The sequence below is a fragment of the Capricornis sumatraensis genome, chromosome 15, assembly GCF_032405125.1.
Source record: "Capricornis sumatraensis isolate serow.1 chromosome 15, serow.2, whole genome shotgun sequence".
Taxonomy (NCBI): Eukaryota; Metazoa; Chordata; class Mammalia; order Artiodactyla; family Bovidae; genus Capricornis; species Capricornis sumatraensis.
Genome location: NC_091083.1, coordinates 67,789,256 through 67,812,040, shown reverse-complemented (window position 1 = coordinate 67,812,040; position 22,785 = coordinate 67,789,256). Strand labels below are relative to the sequence as shown.

Genomic DNA, 22,785 nt, shown 5'->3' with positions numbered 1-22,785 from the left:
TCCACCATTCTGATACCTCACATCCAACCAGCACAAGTCTCTGTCAGTTGTTCCTCCCACAAAGATCCCGATTGAATGAATGAATAAAAGAATGAATGAGAAGCTTGCTGGAGGCGGGGCCAGGAGGGGGTCTGGACCGAATCACTTGCAACCATAGAGTCCGCGCAGGGGTTGGGAGCTAGAGTGGCCGCATGCGTGGAGGCGTGCGCCACGCTCTGTCGGAAATCCCCTAGGGTGGAGGCGGAAACGGAAACCTACCGAGGGGAGAGGAGGGCTGTTGCCGCGTGGGGAGGTTGCGTTTACCTGGTGAGCGGTTGTCGCTGGACACCGGAAGGGTCAGCTCGGGGCGCCCTGAGTCGTGAGGGGTGGGGGCCGCAGGATTCGGGACCAGAGAGTCTGGATGGGCGCGGTGGGCGGGACCTGAGGGCTGAGGGCCGAGTGGGGCGGGGTTGCAGTGGGGCTGACGCATGGAGGCCGGGGGACGATGACCCGGACCCGGCGTCGAGGCCGAGGCACACGGTCCCGGGAGAGGATCCACAGGCCCTGAACTCCAGCCCCACAACCTCTAGGCCTCATGGCGGTCCGTGCGTCGTTCGAGAACAACTGCGAGATCGGCTGCTTTGCCAAACTTACCAACTCCTACTGCCTGGTGGCCATCGGAGGGTCGGAGAACTTCTACAGGTGCCATGGGAACCCCGGGCCCGCGGGCAGTGTGTGGGTGGGTGGTGGGTAGAGGTCCTTGGAGTCGGGCTCCGACAGAGTGAGGAGGGTTCGGGCCCCTTAGCACCGTGATCATTGAGTCCGTGTCCCCACAGTGTGTTCGAGGGCGAGCTTGCTGGTACCATCCCCGTAGTGCACGCGTCCATCGCCGGCTGCCGCATCATCGGGCGCATGTGTGTGGGTAAGCCGGCTGAAAGTCGCCGAGGGAGGGAGTGGAGCCTCCCAACACCTTTAATCTTCCCCCTAGAAGGGACCCGGAGGACCCAGGGATTTCTAGGCTTTCATCCATCATTTCCAGCGACTACAGAATCTCTCAATTCTGTGCCGGACCCGGTCTAAATGTCAACAGATAAGGGACAACCTCTGGCAAAGGTTTCTGGATCATTGTAATCAAAACGTCAAGGGCTTTCACTTTTAAGTTTCAGTCCTTCTTCACTGAAGACCCTGGGAGGTAGGAATTACTGGCCTAATTTGACTGATGAGGAACCTGAAAATCAACGAACCCAGGTGACTCACCCGGTTCCACACCTAGTGTGAGGCAAGATTGGATTGTCATCTCTCCCTCTCTGGCCACTGACTCTGGTAGATTGCTTCCTCTTTCTGAGGGTCCATTTCTACCTCTAAAAAATGACAAGCTAAGATTCTGGGGCATCCTGTGCAGTTACTTATTTAAAGCTTAAGTTCTGTTTACCAGGTACCCCTATATCCATCAGCACTGTTGACTCTGGTCATTGGTCTGTCCTTTGAACTACCTCCGTTTTCCTTTACTGCCACCCCTTATTTGTAGTTCTGCTCAGATAGGAGTTTTTCCTTTATTTTTTATTGTAAGCCTGATGATTTTGGACTCTGAGTGTTTCTTATTCAGGCAGAAGAACACTCTTATCTCTGGACTTGGTGATCTTTGGACTTGAAGCTAGTTCTTATGTAATAAGAGAGAACTTAGCCTGATCATTGGTGGTTTGTTTTGTTTTCTTTTTTTTAAAGGATGGGAGAAACTCATAGTTTAGAAGTTCATAGTTGTGTCCTTGCAGAGTTAGGCAGAGGTTTAGACGTTGTTGTCACAATATAATTATAGTTCATTCATGTTGCTGTGTACTCAGTTTTGTGTAAATGTACCACAGTATATTCATTCATCCTTTTGACAGTGGGTATTTGGGGTAGTTTTCAGTTTGATCCATTATGAGTAGTGCTGCTATGTTTCTTAGTGAACAAATGTATGTATTTCTGTTGGATATATAATATCTGGGAGAGGAGTGGCTGGGTATCCAGTGTAATAGATGATGTCACATAAGTATCTGAAGTCGTTGCCCAATTTACAGTTCTATTGGTTGCTCCATATATCTTTGCCAACCGTTGGTGTTGATGTTCTTTTTAAGAATTTAGCCATCTGGTACATATGAAGTGTTACCTCCATTTTTAAGTAGCGAAATATACAACTAATGCCCAAGAGCCCTTCCTTTTGGTCCTGGTAATCCCTGGTGGATGATGGTGAATTGGGCAGGATGTTTGGGACAGACTCCTAGGCCATCTCTGGCCTGTCCAGTGGGACTCCTGGTTGCATGGATGCTTGGCTCAGTGGTTTGGATGACTGGGGTCTGGATCTAAAGCTTTCCTGGGGAAGCTACCTGGACTGGGCTGTATCTTCAGGGCCCAGTGCTCAGCAGGTCTTGTGAATTTACAGTTCATCCTTGCACAACCTGCCCTAATTTGGGTCTCTCCAGGGAACAGGCATGGTCTCCTGGTGCCCAACAACACCACTGACCAGGAGCTACAGCACATTCGCAACTGCCTCCCAGACAGCGTGCAGATCCGGCGGGTGGAGGAACGGCTCTCAGCCCTGGGCAATGTCACCACCTGCAACGACTACGTGGCCTTAGTCCACCCAGACCTGGACAGGGTGAGGCAGCCCAGTTTAGCCCAAGAGTCACAGGATATTAGCCTAGTCAGTGGTTAGCCACTGTTCTTGCCTATCAGGCAGGAATTTGGGGTATCTCTTGTGGTTTCTCTTTACACCTGGGCTCCTGCAGTTCAGGCACTGGTTGGAAGAGTGAATAGAGGCCTTTTGTGATATTACCAGCTAGGGAGAAGAAGCTAGGGAGTGTATTAATCCACCCTGTATTAATCAGGGAGATTGACTCATTCAGTCTTGCAGCCAGGGCTGGAGAGAAGATTGACAGTTGAACTCTTGCCTGTGGGTTAGAGGGAAAGAAGGTGATGTGGAGACCAGCCTCTGGCTCTTCAGGGCATGCATGGCTTTGTAGCTGGCCTTGACTCTGCTCCAAACTGTATTCCCTCCTTTTTCTGGGTGAAGCTTCCATATGCAGCTGCATAGCAGAGGAATGAGCTTAGGGAGTCACGCCCTGGGTGGGTCTGGATGTGGAGGCCCTGGGTACTTTGATCTGCTTGTTCTGTGCTGAGCACAGTACCTTTGGCTAACAGGAAACAGAAGAAATCCTGGCTGATGTGCTAAAGGTGGAAGTCTTCAGACAGACAGTGGCTGACCAGGTGCTGGTAGGAAGCTACTGTGTCTTCAGCAACCAGGGAGGGCTGGTACATCCCAAGACTTCAATTGAGGACCAGGATGAGCTGTCTTCTCTCCTTCAGGTCCCCCTTGTGGTAAGCAGTCATGTTCTCTGACCTCTGTTTTCTGCTAGAGCAGATCCCTTTGCCCAGTATTTGGGAATCTGGGTTATTACCTGTTGCAGTTTGGGGTTGAGACTGGGGGTCAGAGACCAGGGATTGGGGAGAGTCCTCATGACTTGGGCTGTTGGTACCATGATCCTCACTGAACCATCCTTTGGCAGGCAGGCACTGTGAACCGAGGCAGTGAGGTGATTGCTGCTGGGATGGTGGTGAACGACTGGTGTGCCTTCTGTGGCCTGGACACCACCAGCACAGAGCTGTCAGTGGTGGAGAGTGTCTTCAAGCTGAATGAAGCCCAGCCTAGCACCATTGCTACCAGCATGCGGGATTCCCTCATTGACAGGTATCTGGGCCTTTCTTCTGTTGAGGGGACGGGAGGGAGATGCCGGCTATAATGGGAGCCACACTGTTTATACCGGTAGGTTCTCCTCTGTGAGGCTACATCCACATAGTGCTGAGTAGGCACAGGGTACAGTCCACAAGCATTGCCTGAGTATCTGCCCATTCCCATCTTTGAGGATACATCAGTATATCCCTTCTCTAGGCTGTCTTGCTTTATTGCTGACCACCTTCTTTTAAGGGTTTCCCTGGTGGCTCAGAGGATAAGCAGAAGACCCAGGTTCGATCCCTGGGTTGGGAAGATCCGCTGGAGAAGGAAATGGCAACCCACTCCAGTATTCTTGCCTGGAGAATCCCATGGACAGAGGAGCCTGATGGGCTACAGTCCATGGGGTCACAGAGAGTCAGACACGACTGAGCGAGTACACTTACTTACCTTCTTTTATAGTTTTTAATCTCCCTGTGTGTTGGTGTATCCAGCCAGTAGCCTGAGACAGGAAACATCTTTTTATTGAGAGAAGAAGGGAAGGCTGCTTTGGTGCCTAAGGGACTTGGGGGTGGATGTGGTGAGTGCATCAGAATCACTGTCATCAAAAGTGGGTTCTTGAGCCCTAACTCTGGAGATTTTGGAGTGTTAGGCTCTAGAATCTCCTCCTTTGGAAGGCATCAGGTGCTGGATGTTTAGTACCCCCTCCCCCACCTTTTGTGGCTCTGGAGGCTCCTATGAGACACTTAACTGGAGTCCAGGAAGGTTTTGGGAAAGACAAATCAATCAGCCTGGGCTTCAGGGAATGAATGAAAGTGAAAGTGAAGAGCTCAGTTGTATCCAACTCTTTGCAACCCCGTGGACTGTAGCCTACCAGGCTCCTCCCTTCATGGGATTCTCCAGGCAAGAATACTGGAGTGGGTTTGCCATTTCCTTCTCCAGGGGATCTTCCTGACCCAGGGATCGATCCCGCATTGCAGGGAGATGCTTTAACCTCTGAGCCACCAGGGCTTCCCGGTAATTGAATATACAGAGATAGGGTGGGGAAGTGTGGAGGGTGTGAAAGGTTTTATCCCCAGGGTTGAGGACTGAATGCCCATGTCAAGAAGTTTTGACTATAGTAGGTGTTTTGACCTCTGTTCTGTGTTGGGATGCTTCTTAATGTAGATTCTTGACATCATCCTTCAAATCCTGATTCCCTCAGTTTGGTGTAGGACCCAGCCGTGTGTAGTTATTTCAGTAACCTTTCCTGGGTGATTCTGATGAGGGCAGTTTGGAGACCACACTGACAAACTGCTCTCAGCACTGGAGAGCAGTTGAAAAGGTCTGAACAGGAAAATGGTACCAGTGGTTTTGTCATTTGTTTAACAACTTTTATTTTTTAATACCTACTGTGTATCAGACAATAATGATGTGGTGATGAGTAAAATATACCCTCCCTCCCCTTTTGGAACATTGACCCCCATAAAGAAAACAGTACTTCCACAATTAACCATTTAATTAAAGAACAAAACAGAGAAACTTCTTAGCAACTGAGAACAGAAAGAAATTTCTGTAACCTGATAATTCAGGTCATTTCAGTTGCTTAGTCGTGTCCGACTCTTCGCGACCCCATGGACTGTGGCATGCCAGGCTTCCCTGTCCATCATCAACTCCTGGAGCTTGCTCAAACTCATGTCCATCGAGTCGGTGATGCCATCCAACCATCTCATCCTCTGTCGTCCCCTTCTTCTCCTGTCTTCAATCTTTCCCAGCATCAGGGTCTTTTCCAATGAGTTAGTTCTTCGCATCAGGTGGCCAAAGTTTTGGAGTTTCAGCTTCAACCTGATCATTGTTACCTACTAAAAACTACAGCAATGTTGTATTTAATGGAAAAACTTCAGAAACTGCCAGGCAGAACTGCCTACAGGCAGCAGCACTGGTCAGCATTGTAGTTACTATTTTTTTAAAAAATGGGTATTGATAAAGCAGAGACAAACTCATTAGCCTCCTTTGGCTTTGAACCTGTTGAATTTAAGGTGCCCATGAGACCTCACAAGGACGGTGTCAGATAAGGGATGAGAAATGTGTACTTCAGGCAGTTCCCTGGAAGCCCAGTGGTTAGGACTCACTGCTTTCACTGCTGAAGGCCTGAGTTAAGTCTCTGGTCAGGGAACCAAGATCCCGTAAGCTGTGAGGTGCACGCTTTTACAATCATGCAAATGATTATCACCTCCAGGAAAAATGTTCTGGCCCCAGTCGTGCCACTAGAGGATTTGTGACCTCGTCGTGTCTCTTCCCTCTCTGAGCATCCCCCACCCTTCCCTGTCTGATTTGGTCTGTTGGACTTGACCTGTGAGGCTCTGATCATGATCAGCAATTTGAATAAGTTATTTTGAGTTCACCTGCTTGAGTGGAGAAGGAGTTACTGTTCCTTTTTAAGCACTGAGAGTCCTGGACTGGATTGTTACTTGTAGGAGTGGTGGAATCTGCAAGGGGCTCTTCAGGGCTGAGCTGGAGCAGAGGTCCTGGGGTGAGGGTGGAGGCAAGCACCTTGAGCGTGGAGGGTGAGCTGTGCTCTGACACCTACTGACAACACTCCTTTTTCTCTCTCCAGCCTCAGCTGAGTCACCTTCCATACTGGTCCCGGCTTGGACTTTGGCTCCCTCTCAGTGTTCCACCCAGTCTGTCCTGAATGCTGGCAGGGCAGTGGCAGAGAACTCACCTGGACTCGTGGCTGTATGCCCAGCCTTTCTTCATCTGTGCCCATCTCCTGAATCTATAGTTACTGCAGAAATGTGCCACTTCATGCTGGCTGGCAGGTCCTATGGCTTCTGGCTGAGAGCTCTGTTGTCTGTGCCACCCCATTAAAGGACAACTTCCTCTGGCCATTCTGAATGTGTTATTTGGGGATTTCAACGTGTACTCAGCCCCCTCATCATTGTTCCAGGGGGAAGGTGGAGTAGGATGCACACACCCCTTAGTTTTACATGCCCCCCCATCATTAGCTTCATCCCAGGGCAAGAGAAAGAAACACTCCATTATACTACCGTTTTCCACATGACTTCAGCCTTATTGTTTTGGCTTCAAAGAATAAGTCTGTTTCAGCTCTCCCCTACGCCAGTGTGAGGATCCTGAAGGGCTTTGGGGCACCTGGCCACAGGGCAGCCTTGTCCTCCTTGACCCGCAGTGGTGGATGGAGGTTGTTGGCCTGGCTGCTAGGTGCCCTGGACAGTCTCAGACTCTTCGGTGCGTGTGGCGCCAGGCTTGAAGAGGCGTGGGTAGTTGGGGCGGATCTCCGAGTTGCGTTGCGAGTGGGGCAGGGCCCGGGGACTTGGGGGAAGGTGTGGCCGGTTGTTGGTGGGTGGGGTCGGGTATGCTGGGCCCCGCCCCTGCGCCCTGAAACCTTCCCAGGCGCTTAGGGGGCGTGGTTCGTGCGCCGTGACGTCAGGACGCCAGTGCCTCAGGACGCCAGTGCCTCCGGACACCGCCTCGCTGGCGAGCCGGGAGCGGAGACCCGCGCTGGGACGGTTCGGACCCGCGGCTCCGGCGTTGCGAGGTGAGGGGCGGGCCCCAGCGGGGTGGGGCGGGGCAGGGGTGGTGTGCAGCCGGCCCCACACCTGACGGGCCTGTCCTCCTGCAGAACATGGGCGCTCAGCTGAGCGGTGGCCAGGGCTCCAAGGAGCCGCCGCAGCCCCAGCCGCATCCCCAACCCCAGCCTGCGGCGCCGGAGGACCCTGCTCGGCCCCGGCCAGAGCCCAGCCCCTGGGGGCCGCTGGACGACGTGCGCTTCCTCATCGCCTGCACCTCCTGGTACTGACTCGCCGCCCTCCGCAGTTAGCGCCCGCCGCCTCCTGTCGTCCGTTTCGCTTCTCCTGGTCGGGCCCTTGTCTCCCCACCTTCGCCCACCCTGGAGGCGCTCGGAGAGTCGGGGAGTCGAGGGGAACTGGAAGGAAGCCGCCTCCGCAGCCTCGCCCCGGGGCGCTGTCTTTCCTCCGGCCCCTCCCGCTACCCTGGATTTGTTCGCTGCTTAGCCTGCACCCAGACTAGCTCAGATTTTCGTGTTCTTGCCCACCCCACAGTTTCTCCGGCCGTCTGGGTCCTGGGGCAGCCTTCTCGTCACTGGCTTCCAGAACCAGGTCAGGACTCTTGGTAAGAAGACCCCAAGGCTACTGACCTCACCTCACCTCATTTTTCGCTATCACCAAGAACTGGGGCTCTTGCTTTTGTCCTGGTCGTAGCACCTTGTGTCTTGACTTCAGAAAAGACCTTGCCGCAGTGACCCTGCCCATCCTTACCTCTCCTGGGAGAGACGCCATCTTGGGTGGCCACCCTGGCATTATCCGGTTGTATCGCTGGGAACCCAGTTACAGAGGGCCTCCAGGGCCAGCCTTTTGGAGAGAGAGGGCATCTGATTTTGGGGGCTGGCAGATGAGATGCGTTGGGCAGCTCCCAGACACCCCAAAGCATCCCGTCTCCCAGAAGCTTCTTCAGGCCACTCAGAACCTGATCCCTGTTCTGACAGCCCAGGGAAATGACACACTCTGTATTTTTGTTTTATTTAGAAATGATTTAAAAAACATTATACAAAGGCTGATCAGTTTAAAATGTGACTGACACTGAAATGCTGTGATGTTCCCCAGACTGTGGGGAAGCTGGGCTCTGGGGTCCCCAGTGCTTTGCCCCTCTGTCTGTCTGCCCGGTCCTGGGTTGATGGACAAACAGATGACCCCAAGGCAGGAGAATCCATGACTGGAAACCTCCAGGCTGAGCCCTCTCTGGGCCTGGCCCTGCGTCCCTCACATCTGCAGCCTGGGCTGCCTGCCTCCGTCTCCTGCTCTTTCTCAGCTGACCTCAGTAGTACCAGGAGCCAGTGGGGAGCCTGGGGGGCCTAGAGCTTTCGCGAAGTGAGAGCACCAACCTGAGGAGTGGAGAGGGACCAGGGAAGGGGGAAGGGAGGCCGAGGAAAGATGGATAAAAGAGACACTTCTGATCTCATCTTGGACCCTGGAGGGGTCCACAGGTGGGGACCCAATGCCCAGCAAGCCCACTAAATGGCCTGGGCAAGTAACAGCCTCTCTGTGCTTTGCTTGAGGGCACAGTGAGAGTTATCCTTGGCCTCCCAAGGACTACATGAGTTACGTGTGAGTGGACAGGTGAGCTAATAAAGTGCTTTGCAAAGTATAAAACACTGTACAAACCTATGAATCACTAATATCTCCGCAGTTGGTCCCCACCCGCCCCAGGGAGCCCGCCCTTGACCAAAATGAGAAAAAACAAAAAGAAAAACAAGGATGACGACGGAACACAGTGGACCCATATAGGTGTCTCTGGGACAAAAGAGATTTTGCTCAAGATGGCTCCCAGAGGCCCTGTCTGCTACAGGTTAAGCAGACCCAAAGCTCAGAGGCCACAGGGTGGGGGACAAGGCCTGTGCAGGCTCAGAGGCCCTGCCAGCACCCCCAAAGACTGACATCTCCTCTTGGATTTGGCAGAGAGCCTGTGGACATCATTGAGCCCATTGGTCCTGCCTCTGACTCCTTAGCGACAAGCAGGTCTGCCTCTTCCTGGGTTGATGTGAGGCAAGCCGAGCCCTAGGAATTCCTGCCAGAGACAGTGAAGGGCGGGCCCCTAGGCTGGGGGCTGTTACCAGTTATGGGTGCCCTTTTCCAAAGAGCAGTGCAGGGTGGTGGGCCTAGAGAGCTGGGTTAGCAGGGGCCAAACTCATGGTATAAACACTGCTTCTGGGCTGAGAAATTGAGTTGGTCTCAGGGCACCAGGGGTGCGGGCTCTGAGCATTTCAGAAGACTGCCCTGGGCCCCTTCCCCCAGGGTCATGAGAGTGTTGGCCTGGAGTCATTTCTGTCTCACCTAACCCATCAGGCCGAGCGCTCAGGCCACAGGCGACAGGCTGGAGCAGGGCAGGGACTTGGAGGATGGTGAGAGAGGCGGGAGAGTAGAGGACAGCTACAAACTTAAATCAGCCTCCAGAGAGGGATCAGATCCTGCTCCCACCCTGTAGCCTCATCATCAGGGCCCGGCTCCTGGGGTGTTGGGGCACTGGAGGGGCCTTAACAGCACCTTGGTCCTTATCGCTGGGGGGAGGGCTGGCCTTGCCAAGACAGTCACCGCTAATTCACCTAAAGCCTCAAGCAGCCTTTGCAAAATGGGACTTTAAACAATAGTGACAGGACACTGAAATATTCACGATGTGACAGCTGGGTCCTTGTCAGACCCAGCTGGGCCACAGCCCTGCCTGCAGCACGTGACCCTAAGAGGAGACCCTGACGTGTGGAGCAGGTTTCCTGAGGGGTCTGCTGTGACCAGCAGGGGAAACCCAGGCTTGCTGCCCACTGTGTCGGCGGCAGGGGTCCTGTAGCCATGGAGGGCAGTGGGGGTGGGGTGGGGGGACATCTGACCAGCAGGTGTTGGCAAAGGGGGACCAGGACTGGTGGCATCTCCCAGATGGGGCCGAGGGCTGTGCTGGCTTCCCACAGAAGGTGCTGGGTCCAGCCAGGTACAGCGCCGTAGTGCCCCATGGACCCCACGGGGCGCAGTGACCACAGGGCCTCCTCCTGGCATGGGCCCTGCCTCCTGACGGGGCCTGGCCTGTTCCCTGGAGTAGGGAGCAGTTACCCAGGACAGAAGGCTGGCAGCTGGGCGCCAGGCACCCACCCTGGGGCACAGCCGCCATCACCCCCTGCCCCATGCTCAGCCCAGGCCAATGCACCACCACTTCAGCGACGTGACCCCTGGCCTGGGGCCCTGCTGGCCCCGATGGGCAGTGGCCAGAGCTGCCCCCCAGACCCTGGTGAGGAAGGGCCTGGCCAGCCAGACTGAGTGGACAAAGAGGGCTCTGGGCTGCTCACACCCACTCCTGGACCGGCCGCTTATAGTAGGTGACAGGCTGAGGGCCCGCCTTGTTCTTGAACTGGAAGATGGTGTAGACCAGCACCAGGATGCAGAGGGACAGGATGCAGGGTATAACCACGGCCACCGCGTTGACAGAGCCCGGCACGTCGTTGATGGTCACCATGATGTCCACGTCGTCCTGGGGCAGCCTCCGCTCCTTGCGCCGCTCCGCCTCCTTCTGGTTGCAGCCCATCCAGTCCCGCAGGATGTTGCGCGGGTAGCCTGGCTCCACGCTCAGCTTCTGGTTGTCAAACTTCCAGTAGTCCCGGCCCTTATAGAAGTAGGTGTAATCTGCAGAAACACGGCCCAGCATCATCATCCTGACACTTCCTGCACCTGCTCTGGGCCAGCAGGGAATGGCAAGGGGCTGTGGCAGTGTGGAGGAGGGGCCGCCTCTCCCACCTCAGAGGAGCCCACGAGCAGCTCTGAAAGCGGGGGTGGGCGCATGCGTTGGTGGGGACAGCGTGTTGGAATACCTGGAGTGCCTGGCACACCCTGCAGAGGGTGTGGCTAGTCAGGGAGTATGACCTGCCCAGCTGCAGAGGCACCCAGACCCGCACCAGCCCACCCTGTCATCTCAGAGGTGCTGGGAAGCCGCTGAGGGGCTCTAGGTAGAACTGGTGAGTTCGTTTTGTGTTTCCTAGACAAGGACCCTTCTCAGCCTGGGGTCTCAGCCCTGTTGTACTATGTCCATACCCCCTCAGGCCCCCCACCCCAACATGGGTCAGATGCAGCCCCCACTCAGGGCTTAAGACAGCGCTGCCTCCACAGCTAGCTCCAGGGCTGTGCCCTCTCCTGCCTGAGCCAAGGGGGACAGGAGCCAGAATTCTCTTGTCGACAGTGGATACCACCTCTCGGTAATCACCTTGCCTTTTTGGGAGCTTGGCACACATGACTTCACAACACAGATTGCAGGGTCGCTGGGACCCTGCTCGGGGAGGGGATGGAAGGCAAGGAGGCAGCAGGGCTTGGCAGCCACCACAAGGCTCCCTACCGCAGCCTTATCGGCTGAGCCAGTCCTGACGGAGAGCAACTCACGTTCTCCCATTGGCCGACTCCTCACCCTGGCTGGGACTTTCATTGGCTAAGGTTCCTGATGTCACCTGTCTCAGAGGCTCCCCCGAAGAGTAAGGCCACGTGTGTAAAGCATCAGCTACACAGGAGAGCCACCAAATAGCAGCTCCATCCCCCGTTAGCCCCTGGCTTTCTTACTAGAGACGTTGCCTTGGAGAGCCCTTCCTGACAACCCTCTATCACAAGGCCCTCTGTTCAGATGCTCTCTCCCACGTGCTTTCCCTTACTGCCTTTGTTGCCACCTTACTTGTTTTTCTGCCTCTAGGCTGGGAGCCAGAGATGCAATGCACATCTCATTCCAAGCTCCATCTCCAGCCCTCCCACACAACCTGGCTCTCAGTAATTACTGGAGTGAATGAATGCCTGTCATTCCATAAAAACTGAAACATCCTCAACAAGATGATGATAATGATAACAGCTGAAACATACGTGGCACGGGCCAGCTGCTCTACGTAATTTATGTTCATCCTCACAAAGCTCTGTGAAGTAGGGACCATTGTTATCCCCATTTTATAGATGAACAGACTTAAGTGCTATGCCCAAACTCATACTGAGTAGTGGAGGTGGGATATGAAACCAGCCAGGTTGGCTCCAGAGTCTGCTTTTGACCAGATCAATGGAGATGAATTCAACAGACATTCATGGATTCGTGCTCAGCACCTGGCAAGTCCCAGCTCCTCTTCTTCTTTTTGGTTGTCTGTACAGCCTGTGGGGTCTGAGTACCCCAACCAGGGATTGAACCCAGGCCCTCGGCATTGAAGTTCAGAGCCCTAACCACTGGATTACCATGGCATTCCCTCAGTCCCTCTTCTTGACAAGCTTCTAGTCTAGTGGGGAGAGAGGCTCTGAGTCAGCCTGCCACCCAGGAGAAGCTAAGAAAATATACATTAGAAAAAAAAAAAAGGCTTCTCTCTGTTATCTTCAAGCCCTGTGAAAAAGCCCTTTGGATCACCACATCCATCATTTCAGATCTGATAACTCAAGGCACTCCTAGAGTACTCCCGAGGACCTCTGCTTGGGAAATGCTGCCTGAGGGAATGAAGTCAGTCTATGAAAGCCTCTCTCAGTTGTGAATGATACCTGGAGATGAGAAACTGCGACTTGGCAGCTGTTAAGAGATTAAGTGACTGTGAATGTGGGTCGATATGAGGCAGTTGTCTTTGCCACCAGGTGATATTTTTCAAACCTGGATATCATGAGAGTACGCCTCCAGTGGGCGGGCCCCGATGAGACCTACGCTAAACCAGATCCCCCCAAACCTGGCCAGGTTCTTACGTACATCCTTCCTTGCTGATGAAGGCCCCTTGGGGAGCCTGGGGGATGCCCTTCCACACGGTGATGGGCTTGGGGTAGCCAGGGTCCGTGGCCCGCCGCTCCTCGCTGTAGCGCCAGTACCGCTCGCCTTTGAAAAAGTAGGTCTTGCCCACAGGTTCCCAGCGCAGAGCCGTGTCAATGCCTTCTCGGGGCAGACAGCTGCCCAGCTCCCCCAGGCTGTGGGGGTATCCAGGCTCCACCGTCACCTCCTTAAACACCCAGTACTTGTCACCTGTGGCCAAGAGGAGCCCAGGATTAGCTTTCCTCAGTCATTCAATGCCGGAGATTGTGGTTAGATCCACTTGCCCATCATCTACTGGGACCGAAGTCATTCATGAAGCCAGTGTCAAGGGGAAACAGCCCTAGGCCTGCTTGATCCCCCTGGCGGGGGCGGCGGGGACCCCTTGGCCCAGGCAGAGCTTAGAGGGCAAGAAGCCGGAATCTGGTGTCAGGTCCTGGGCAACTCGCCCCACGCTGCCCCGGCTCTGTGCCCCACCCTCTTTTCGTTTCATGTGACTCACTCCTTTCTCCTTTCTGGGTGACCTCAGCCTCTGCTGGCTTCACACACACACAAGTACTCACCTTCTACCAGTGACACCCAGCTCTGAGGCTGTGGCCCGTGGCTGCTCTCCCAGTGGACCTGGGCCCCAGGCCCAAGACCCTGATTGCCCACCGACCTCTGGGAATTTTCAGGTCTGCGTCCAGAGTTCCTCATCTCCACCGCGAGGCCCCCTCCCTCACCGCCTCTCTGCCCTGCAGCATCCCCGAAAAGGTGGCATCCTTGGTCCTCTTTCCTCCTCCTCTCAGCACTCAGCCTCTTGCAAGGCCTTTTCCATCTCCTGACCTCACTGCTCCTCCCGGCACAAGCCTTAGAGACATCGCCCTCCTCAACTCCAGAAACGGCCTCTTACCTCTGCCCTGATTGCCGCCTGCCCTCTGGCTCTCTGCTGCTCACAGAGAGTGAATGCCAGCACTGACCTAATGGATCGAGACCACAGTCTGGCTGGGCAGCCAGGGCTTGCGGGTCGCTCCCCTAAACCACCTTGCCAGGCGTGGCTCTCGCGTGGCACTCCAAGGCCATTCAGTGGGCTTTCTAAGGGACTTGAACTACTCCTTTGGGCATGCTCTTCCTTCCCCTTGGAATGCTTCCCTCGCTTCTCTCTACCTGTATCTTATCCTTCTGAGGCCTGGCCAAGTCAAGATAACTGAAGTGAAACAACCCAGCACAAGCTGGGTGAGCCGGACAGCTAGCTCCCCTCCCGCATTCCCTGACTTCTCCAGCCTGTGCGCCCCCCTCCCTCCAGGCTGTTACAGAGCTCACATGGTGGCCTCCCATGGAGCATGGATGCCCTTCAGTTGTCCACCATCCTCTACCCTGTGTGGGTGAGGCTTGTCACCCCACCAACTCTGGCACATAGAAACCCTCAGCGGTCACTCCCTGACTTAATTGCCCTGCCTGCAGAGGTCCATCCTGTCAGATGTCAGTGTTAGGGCTAGAAAGACCTTTGCAGGAGATCCACCCTCACCCCCTGCACCACCCCCAGCCCCGTCTCGCCTCTTCAAAGGTGGAGAAAGGGCGTCCTGAAAAGAGAAGGAAACTGTCCCACCCCTCCGCACAGACCATGTTACCTTTGAAGAAGACAAATCTTCCATCCGCCCTTTCATAGGCTGCGTCTATACGGGCGGGCAGGCCCTTCCAGAACTGCTCGATCTGCATGGGGTAGCCTTCCTGCACCCGGTTATTGCGCAGGCGCCAGAACCAGCGATCCTGGAGGTTAAGATGGAGGAAAGAAAGAGGCATAGCCTTTGAACCCAGTGATCTCAGCCCTGGGTCTCGGGCCCCAACAACCCAACACCTTCCCCTGGTCCCCCCCTTGCAAGACTCCATGAAGTCTGTCCATTTACTGCATCTAAATTTCGGAGCCCAATGCCAAAGCCAGGATGCTCATCACCTCTCTTCAATAAGGCATCCAATGGCTCTTGTTGCCCAAGGGGTCGCAAGACAGAGCTGATGGACAGGCCTAGGGGGAAGAGGAGGCAGCGTGGAGGAGCTGGAAAGGATGGTGCGGTGCCTGAGTTGACCACAGGAGGGCAGAGGAGAGTTACTGACATCAGAGGGGCCCTTCCCGAGGTTGGGCAGCAGGGGGCGCTCATTGATGCCGGGCAGAGTGCCCGCCTCATGGCTGGCTCCAGCTGGCAAGCAGGGCAAGGACCATGGGAAGCAAGCTGTGGAAATTCCCCCAAGCCCTGGCTGTGAATTCAGGTTCATCCTCTTACAGTTGCTTGACCTGGGGCTCAGTACTTGAAGAGCCTCACCTGCACTGTGCTGTGCTTAGTCGATCAGTTGTGTCCGACTCTTTGCGACCCCGTGGACTGTAGCCCACCAGGCTCCTCTGTCCATGGGATTCTCTAGGCAAAAATACTGGAGTGGGTTGCCATGCCCTCCTCCAGGGGATCTTCCCAACCCAGGGGTCAAACTCAGGTCTCCCACGTCCCAGGCAGATTCTTTGCCATCTGAGCCAGGTAATAATGAAGGGAAAGATGATAGTGCCTAGAACAGTACAGGGCACATAGCTGATGTTGATTAAATGGTAGCTCAACAGGCCAAGTGTGGAAAAAAGCCCTCCTCCGCACACTGGCGCCTTGTCCCACTGCAGTCCTGGTTGGTAGGCACTCTGGGCGAGGCCTGTAACTTCCCAGGGCCTCAGTTTTCTTATGTGTCAATGGGAATGATAAAACCCAGACTTGCTTAGGAATCATTCAGCTGGAGGATCCAAGGGTACAAAAGAATGAACATGATACATAAAAGATGGTTCAAAAGCTAGAGAAGATTTGCTTTTTTTAGGTGCCTTACAAAACACTTTCACACCCAGCTTTTTAAACCTTATTTTGACTTTCACAACTCCTGTTAAGTAGATCTGAGATAGACAGACTCTTAAGGAAGGCCTAGTAACTTTCTTTGAGCCTCACAGTCAGAGCAGGACTGGGGTGGACCTCTGTTGCCTGATTCTTGGTCAGAGCTCAAAGCTTGCTGGGGAGAATCCACAAGGGGGGTAGGGTGGGGCAGCCCTCCACAATCCCCCAGTGTGCTGGAGACACGCTGCCCAGAACCCCGTCAGTGGAGGCTTCTCGTCCTGGGGGCTGGGAGTGTGCTCAGCAGGCAGTTTTCACCTGTTAGCCTCTCTGGGGATGGCCTCAGCTCCAGACAGCTCCCCCAAGGTCATGGCTTTCTTTGTCCAGGGACTGAATAAAGTTCCAGCCACTTGGGGCCCAAGTGGGACAACTCTGACAGGCTGTTCTAGTTCCAGAGCTCTCTGCGGGGGTGCCCAGGTCTGCAGTGGGCCTATTAGTATTGCTTGTTGCCCAGTAGTCTCTGTGATCCCATGACTACAGCCCACCAGGCTCCCCTGTCCATGGGATTCTCCAGGCAAGAATACTGAAATGGGTTGCCATTTCCTTCTCCAGGGGGATTGCCCCAACCCAGGGATCAAGCTCGGGTGTCCTGCATCGCAGGCAGATTCTTTACCACCTGAGTCACCGGAGAAGTCCCTCTAGTGCGCCTAGTTGCTACTCATTAATGTCTTCTCCTCTTGCCCCGCCAGGCCTCCCTCTCCTCCTTCGCAGAGATGTGGGTCCCAAAGGTGCATCCTAGTCAAAATCCTGCATCGCAGGACTACCCTAGCAGAAGTGGTTAAGACTTCGCCTTGCAATGTAGAGGGCACAGGTTCGATCCCTGGCTGGGGAACTAGGAGCCCATGTGCCTCGGGGCCAAAAGGCCAAAACATATAACAGAAGCAATATTGTAACAAATCCAACAAAGACTTTTAAATGGTCCATATCAAAACAATCTAAAAAAAAAAATCCTGCATCCCGAACACTGTCTCAGAGTCGGCTTCCCTGACAACCAACTGCAACACAGGAGCAGGCCGCCACCCTGTCAGCCCAAGGCTAGAGAGACCCGAGCAGGACAAGGGACGTAACCTGGCCAGCTTTCTGTCAGGGGCGCCTCAGAACCATCCTCTCGGCCCTGCCAGGACCAGAGACAGACTCAGCCATGGCTGCACCAGCCCCTACTCCAAGCTGGTGTTGTCACAGCCACGACTTGTGGGATCTGCACACACCTTTCGTTAGAGCAAGTGACTCCCCCAGCTCTCAGGGGAAGAAACCAAGATCCAGACGATGGACGTGACTTTCTCAGAGTCACAGACCAGAGGCCAGACTCCAGCACTTTTCCCGCAGTGTTGACCCCTGGGAAGGGGCAGGCCCACCCATCTTCCCCCTTCCCTCTTGAAAACAGTCCACTGACCCAGCAGTGCCAGGAAGAGACCTGGTGTCCTGGCCGCTGGACTTGCTCCCGTCCATCTGGGCCCCCCCGGAAGGCCTAATCCCAGAGCAGCCGCTGTCTCCCACCCATGGTGAGGGAAGGGGCGGGAGCGGAGCACCGAGGTCCTACCTTAAACACAAACATCTCGCCCCGGAAGAGGGCCACTGTGTTGAAGTTGCCATCACAGATGTTGGGTTTGGCGCCCGGTGTGGCTGGCCGGTCCCCGAGAGGTGGCCGAGGGGGCCTGGGCTGGCGCTCGTGCTTCCTCTCGGACGGTGAGTGGATCCTGCGCACTGGCAGCGTGGGGAGGGGCCTGGTGGGCTCCAGGGGCTCGGCCGGGGGTCCTGGAGAGAGGGGCTGCATCTTAGGGTGGGGGCAGCCGTTCCCCGCGCCCCACTGCTATTGCCTCCGCGTCGCCAGGCAGCGTGAGACAAGCCTGTCACACTTCCGCCCCCTATCCTGTCCCCCTCCCCACTGCTTAAGGCCCCAATCTTTCAGAAAACAGATGACAACGTTGAATGCTCATCTCCCTCCCCGCCCCAAAGCCGAGACCTTCTCTTTCTTCTCTCCTCTTACGAGAGAGTAGGTGTCCCTTCTTTGGCTCAGTGTCCCCTTCCCTCCCCGCCTGCTCCCCTGTTTCTTCATTCTGCTCCAGTACGGCCTCTGCCCCGTGACCCGTGGAAACTCCTGTCAAGATCACCCATGACCTCCATGTTGCCAAATCCGACAGTTACTTGACTCAAACTTTGATGTCCACATGAATCATCCAGGGGTCTTGATAAAAATGCAGTTGGGGTTCAAGAGAATCTGGGTGGGGGGGCCTGCCATCCTGCGTTTCTTCACGCTCTCAGGTGAGGCCAAAGTTGCTGGTCTGAGGCCCACACTTTGAGTACCGAGATCACAGAAACGCTTTCCTTAAAACACTCTTCTCTCTTTCCCAGACCCCTGCACTCTCTTGGTTTTCCTTCTGCCTCCGTGGACTGTTCCAGCTTTGCCTCCTTTCCTGGCAGCCTTTCCTCATCCACTCTGCTCTATGGGTCAGTGTAGCCCTGGGCCCTCTTCTCATCTCTCTGTTTTGGTCCCTAGGTGCTAATCAACTTGGGTTGCAAGGATTAGGATTACCTGGAAAACTTTGAAAACCCTGATGTTCAGAAGGCACCCCAGACCAGTTAAAATCCAATCTCTGGGGGCAAAGCCTGGGTAACAGTATTTTTTAAAATTCAAGTCCCAAGATGATTCCAATGGGAGGCCAGGTTGAGAATCAGTGCCCTCTGTGATCTCTTCTAGGTTCACGGCTGTAAAGACCCCTGATGTTAGAGCTGTCCCATAGGATGCTCTGTGATGACATAAATATTCTATATCTGGACTGTCTTTGTAGAGCAGCCTCTAGCCACATGCGGCTGTTGAGCGCTTGAAATGACTGACTAGGTATTAGCATGGCTGCTGCTGCTGCTGCTGCTAAGTCACTTCAGTCGTGTCCGAGGAACTGAAATTTTAATTTTATTTAATTCTAATTAATATGAATTTAAATAGCCACATGTGCCTAGTGGCTACCATATTGAACACCAAAGATCCCAAATCAATATCCCAGCCCAGATCTCTGAGTGATAGGAGTCAATCCCATTGCTCTGATTCTCATCCCAGGGCACTGATTCTCAACCTGGCCTCCCATTGGAATCATCTTGGGACTTGAATTTTAAAAAATACTGTTACCCAGGCTTTGCCCCCAGAGATTGGATTTTAACTGGTCTGGGGTGCCTTCTGAACATCAGGGTTTTCAAAGTTTTCCAGGTAATCCTAATCCTTGCAACCCAAGTTGAGAAGCACCTAGGGACCAAAACAGAGAGATGAGAAGAGGGCCCAGGGCTACGCTGACCCTTAGAGCAGAGTGGATGAGGAAAGGCTGCCAGGAAAGGAGGCAAAGCCGGAACAGTCCACGGAGGCAGAAGGGAAACCTTGGCGTAATCCGTCCCCACACCCCCATGTCTACTCTATCAGCAAATACGGTCCATTTTACTTTCAAAACACCAGGCAGTCCCCGCCACCTGTCCAGTCCTCCATGGCTTCACCTATGGAGATCCTACCCATCCTCCAGGCTTTGGGTGAGGACATCTCCTCTGTGAGGTTCTCAGGGCCCCAGACGGAGCCCTCCTCCCACGCTTCACTTCCTGGGGTCTGTGGCGGTCGTGCTTTATGGACATGCATCTGCTCTAATAAATGGGTCTTCCAGTCTCAACCGCCTTGACTAGCACAGAACTTCGGCACCAGTGTGAACAGAGCATGGAGGGGGGGCATGGTAGCAGGCCCCTCAAATCTCATCAAGGTATCAGCCTAGTTTCTTTTTTTCTTGTTTAAGCAAAAAGCTCCGGTGATAATACTCATCCTGTTGTACCGCCATTACTTGGGTGGACGTGTGAATCTCCTGGCTTGAGGTGGGACCCCTTGAGAGGGAACTGCAGAAGGTAAGGAGAGGTGCGTGGAGGGAAGGTAAGTGGAGGAGGGGGAATGGGTGGCCCGCTTGTCACTTCTGTCCCTCCCAGTGGCAGCTCGGACCCTCCCCTAGGTTTCCCAAGTGTTCAGGAAGGGAGGTGAGGAGCAGCCTTGCCCTCTCTGGTTAAGCAAAGACACCACAGGTCTCTAAAAGTCAGACAGTGGTCCGAGACCGCAGTGCTCCCCAGCCTCCCCCTCGGCCCAGGCAGTGGCAGCCCAGCCTCGAGGGGGGAAGCGTGGCCCCTCTCCCCTCCACACACCGTAGATCTTCTGGATGCCCTGGAGGTCGTCCTGAGGCAGCTTGAAGTTGCGCGTCTCTATGTACTGGTAGAAGGGCGCCATGATGGCACTGGGGTCGTTGGAGTGCTCGAGGCCCAGCGCGTGGCCCAGCTCATGCACAGCCACCAGGAAGAGGTCGTTCCCTGCAGAGGGCGAGATGGGGAGGTGCCCGGGGTGCCCACTTAGGTGTCAGGGGCAGTCAGTCCATTACTTCAGCAACACCCAGCATAAGCTTTGTCTCAGGCCCTGTGCCGGACACTGGGACGTACAAAGTCAAGACATGTCCCTGCCTTCCAGAACTTTCCATACAGTGGCAGTGGTAGGGGCAGAGAAAAGAAAATAATGAAAGTCGTGTTCCAGGTGCTTCAGTAGCTGTCTCCAGGGGTCAGGTGAGGGTTCTGGGGAGGAGGGCGGAGTTATCAAGGGAGAGCTTCACAGAGGTGGAGCTTCAGGTAAGCCTATAAAGATAAGAAGTCAGTCCGGAGAATGGGTTCAGTGGGAAGGAGAGGAAGAGGGGTGGGGGTGGCCCTCCTGGCAGAGGGAACGCCTGTAAACAAGGTCCAGGGACAAGCAGTTTCACTCCACTTGGCTCCGGAACAAAGCAGGAGGGGAGGGCCAGAGGGAGATGAGGTCAGCCCGGCTGGCGGGCAGGGCTTGTGATGCCCGCGCAGGAATTCGGATTGGCTTCTTGGTCCGCAGGGGGTTTGAGCAGGAGTGGGGGTGGTGGCATGATGTAATCACTCCGCAGTCGGTGATGATCAGTGGGTGATGAGACCAGAGGCGGGGAGATCAGAGGGGTCTGTCTGGAAGTAAGAAAGGGCCTATGCCAGGAGGAGGGAGCGGGACGGGCAGAGGGGAGTCCTGGGGGCGGCAGGCTGGCCGTCATTTTCAGAGACCTGGGGGTAGGCGGGGCTTGGGTCTCCAAGCCGTTCTCAGTCCTAAGGTCAAGATCAGTGCGGGGATTCAGATGCCCGTGAAAACAACAAGGTCCAGGTGCTCAAAGTGGGATGTGGGATCCCCAGTGTGAAGCTGAGGCAGCAACACAGCAGACTGGTCATGACCTGGGCCCCAGAACAGGACAGGGCTTGTTCATTTCCAGCTCTACCGGCCGCCCCACCCCCAGCTTTGTGAACTTGCCCAGAAGGTCTACCTCCCGAACCTCAGTGTCCTCATCTGTACTATGGGGAGATCATATCTACCCCGAAGGGCTGTGAGAGGATTGGATAGGATAAAAGACATGTGACAGCAGTTGTCACCATTCAAAAGACAGAAGCTTGGTCCCCGGAACAAGCCCATTGTCCAGAAATGAAGCATGAAGCCTTTGGGGTTCCAGCAACCAGATCCTCTTAAAGTCAACTTCCTTGAGTGTCTTGATCAGGCCTGGGACTGGGCAGGGCCTGAAGTTGCCCTGGCCTTGAGAAAGAAATCCAAGGGGCAGGAAGTTGAGCAGGCTGGCATATCAACAATCCTGACTCATATATGTCCGGTTACAGACTCCTGCTGGCGTTGACCTCTGGCAGTTGAATGTCCCTTGAGCCCTGCCTCTATTGTCCAGCCCTAACAGATGGTAAAGAACCGGCCTGCAATGTGGGAGACATGGGTTGGATCCCTGGGTTTGGAAGATTCCCCTGGAAAAGGGAATGGCAACCCACTCCAGTATTTTTGCCTGGGAGATCCCATGGACAGAGGAGCCTGGTGGGCTATAGTGCCTGGTGTCGCAAAGGGGGGGACATGGCTGAGCAACTAACCCTTTCACTTTCAAGGCATGTCACAGCCCATTCCTGCCACCTTGAAGTGCAGGGGAGGCTGCTAGGAGCCCAGGAGGTGCTCAGGAGTCCTTGCACCCACTCCGGCCCCAGTGTCAGAGGTCAACTTGCCCTACGGCCACCCAGCTGAGGGCCCCCTGAGGGCCAGAGGAGGCCGGGGATTGCGACTGGCCTTCCTGGCTAAGGTCTTGGGGAGAAAGAAGAGCCCTCTGGGGCACACGTGCCCGCCTCCCACTCTGCTGATGCCACCATTGCCTTCAGCGAAGGGGGATGGGTGAGATCAGGGCAAGGTTGGCCAAGAGCCTGGGGCTGGCCTTCTGCTGGGGCAGGGCAAGCTGGCATGAGGAGGCCAGGCCGCCCCCAGTTGCTTCCTCAGGTCCTGGCCCCTCTGGCAGCAGGGAAGGGTGAGCTCATCTCTGAGCTCCATCCCAAACAAAGGCGGCTGCTAGCGCCAGCGGGAGGCAGCTCTGCTTCCTGGGGTCCAGTCCTGGCTCTGCTCCTGGCCTGTTCCACGACCTGGGACAAGCTGTTCGGGCCTCGGTCTCTTGACCGGGCTCTTCCTTGGAGGGTGGGGGGTGGGAGGGTGTCCTCAGCTAGCAACCAGGGAGCAGAGCTTGAGCACCTGGCCAGCCCCTAACCCTTGATCCTGTGTCTATTACCTTGTGAGCCTCTGTGCCGGGTCTCGGCAGAGAACAGGAGGAAGTCTTGAAGGAAAGGGGCCTGTGGATTTGCTCCAGGGACCAAAATGGCCGAGGAGAGCTGGGGAGCCAGCATGCTACTCCACAGAAACCCGAGAGAACTGTTCAGCTGGGGGGACACTCGGGGAGATGGAAGGAGAGAGAAGAGGGGCAGGAGAACTCCTGGAGCTTTTGAGGGGAAAAGCAGAGGGATGGAGAAGACCCCCCTGCTTAATGAGTCAGGAATCAGTTAGGGCCTTCACCATCCAAGAGGGCGAGAGGC

The 22,785-nt window shown here is 55.0% G+C and overlaps 3 protein-coding genes across 4 annotated transcripts in view; 2 read left to right on the top strand and 1 right to left on the bottom strand.

Moving 5' to 3' along the window:
• The first annotated feature begins 256 nt into the window (after positions 1-256).
• On the top strand, positions 257-6,542 carry EIF6 (eukaryotic translation initiation factor 6). Of its 2 annotated transcripts, none has more exons than XM_068987436.1 (7): positions 257-335; positions 570-681; positions 816-901; positions 2,442-2,617; positions 3,160-3,336; positions 3,525-3,706; positions 6,285-6,542. In XM_068987436.1, exons 2-7 carry the CDS (start codon positions 575-577, stop codon positions 6,292-6,294), a joined length of 738 nt encoding a protein of 245 aa, XP_068843537.1. In that variant the 5' UTR covers positions 257-335; positions 570-574; the 3' UTR covers positions 6,295-6,542. The 2 variants fall into 2 exon arrangements, with proteins under 2 accessions (XP_068843537.1, XP_068843536.1); XM_068987435.1 differs by having other exon boundaries at positions 263-306.
• A 601-nt stretch (positions 6,543-7,143) lies between these two features.
• MMP24OS (MMP24 opposite strand) lies at positions 7,144-8,635 on the top strand. Its single transcript, XM_068987753.1, has 2 exons — positions 7,144-7,226; positions 7,311-8,635. Exon 2 carries the CDS (start codon positions 7,314-7,316, stop codon positions 7,485-7,487), a length of 174 nt encoding a protein of 57 aa, XP_068843854.1. The 5' UTR covers positions 7,144-7,226; positions 7,311-7,313; the 3' UTR covers positions 7,488-8,635.
• A 1,896-nt stretch (positions 8,636-10,531) lies between these two features.
• Positions 10,532-22,785, bottom strand: part of MMP24 (matrix metallopeptidase 24) — a 50,902-nt gene continuing 38,648 nt past the window's right edge. Inside the window, exons 5-9 of the mRNA XM_068987407.1 lie at positions 20,041-20,202; positions 17,420-17,634; positions 14,596-14,734; positions 12,932-13,198; positions 10,532-10,869 (exon numbers count right to left, since the gene is read on the bottom strand). Coding sequence (XP_068843508.1) covers positions 10,532-10,869; positions 12,932-13,198; positions 14,596-14,734; positions 17,420-17,634; positions 20,041-20,202 — 1,121 coding nt within the window. The remainder of the gene's footprint in view (positions 10,870-12,931; positions 13,199-14,595; positions 14,735-17,419; positions 17,635-20,040; positions 20,203-22,785) is intronic.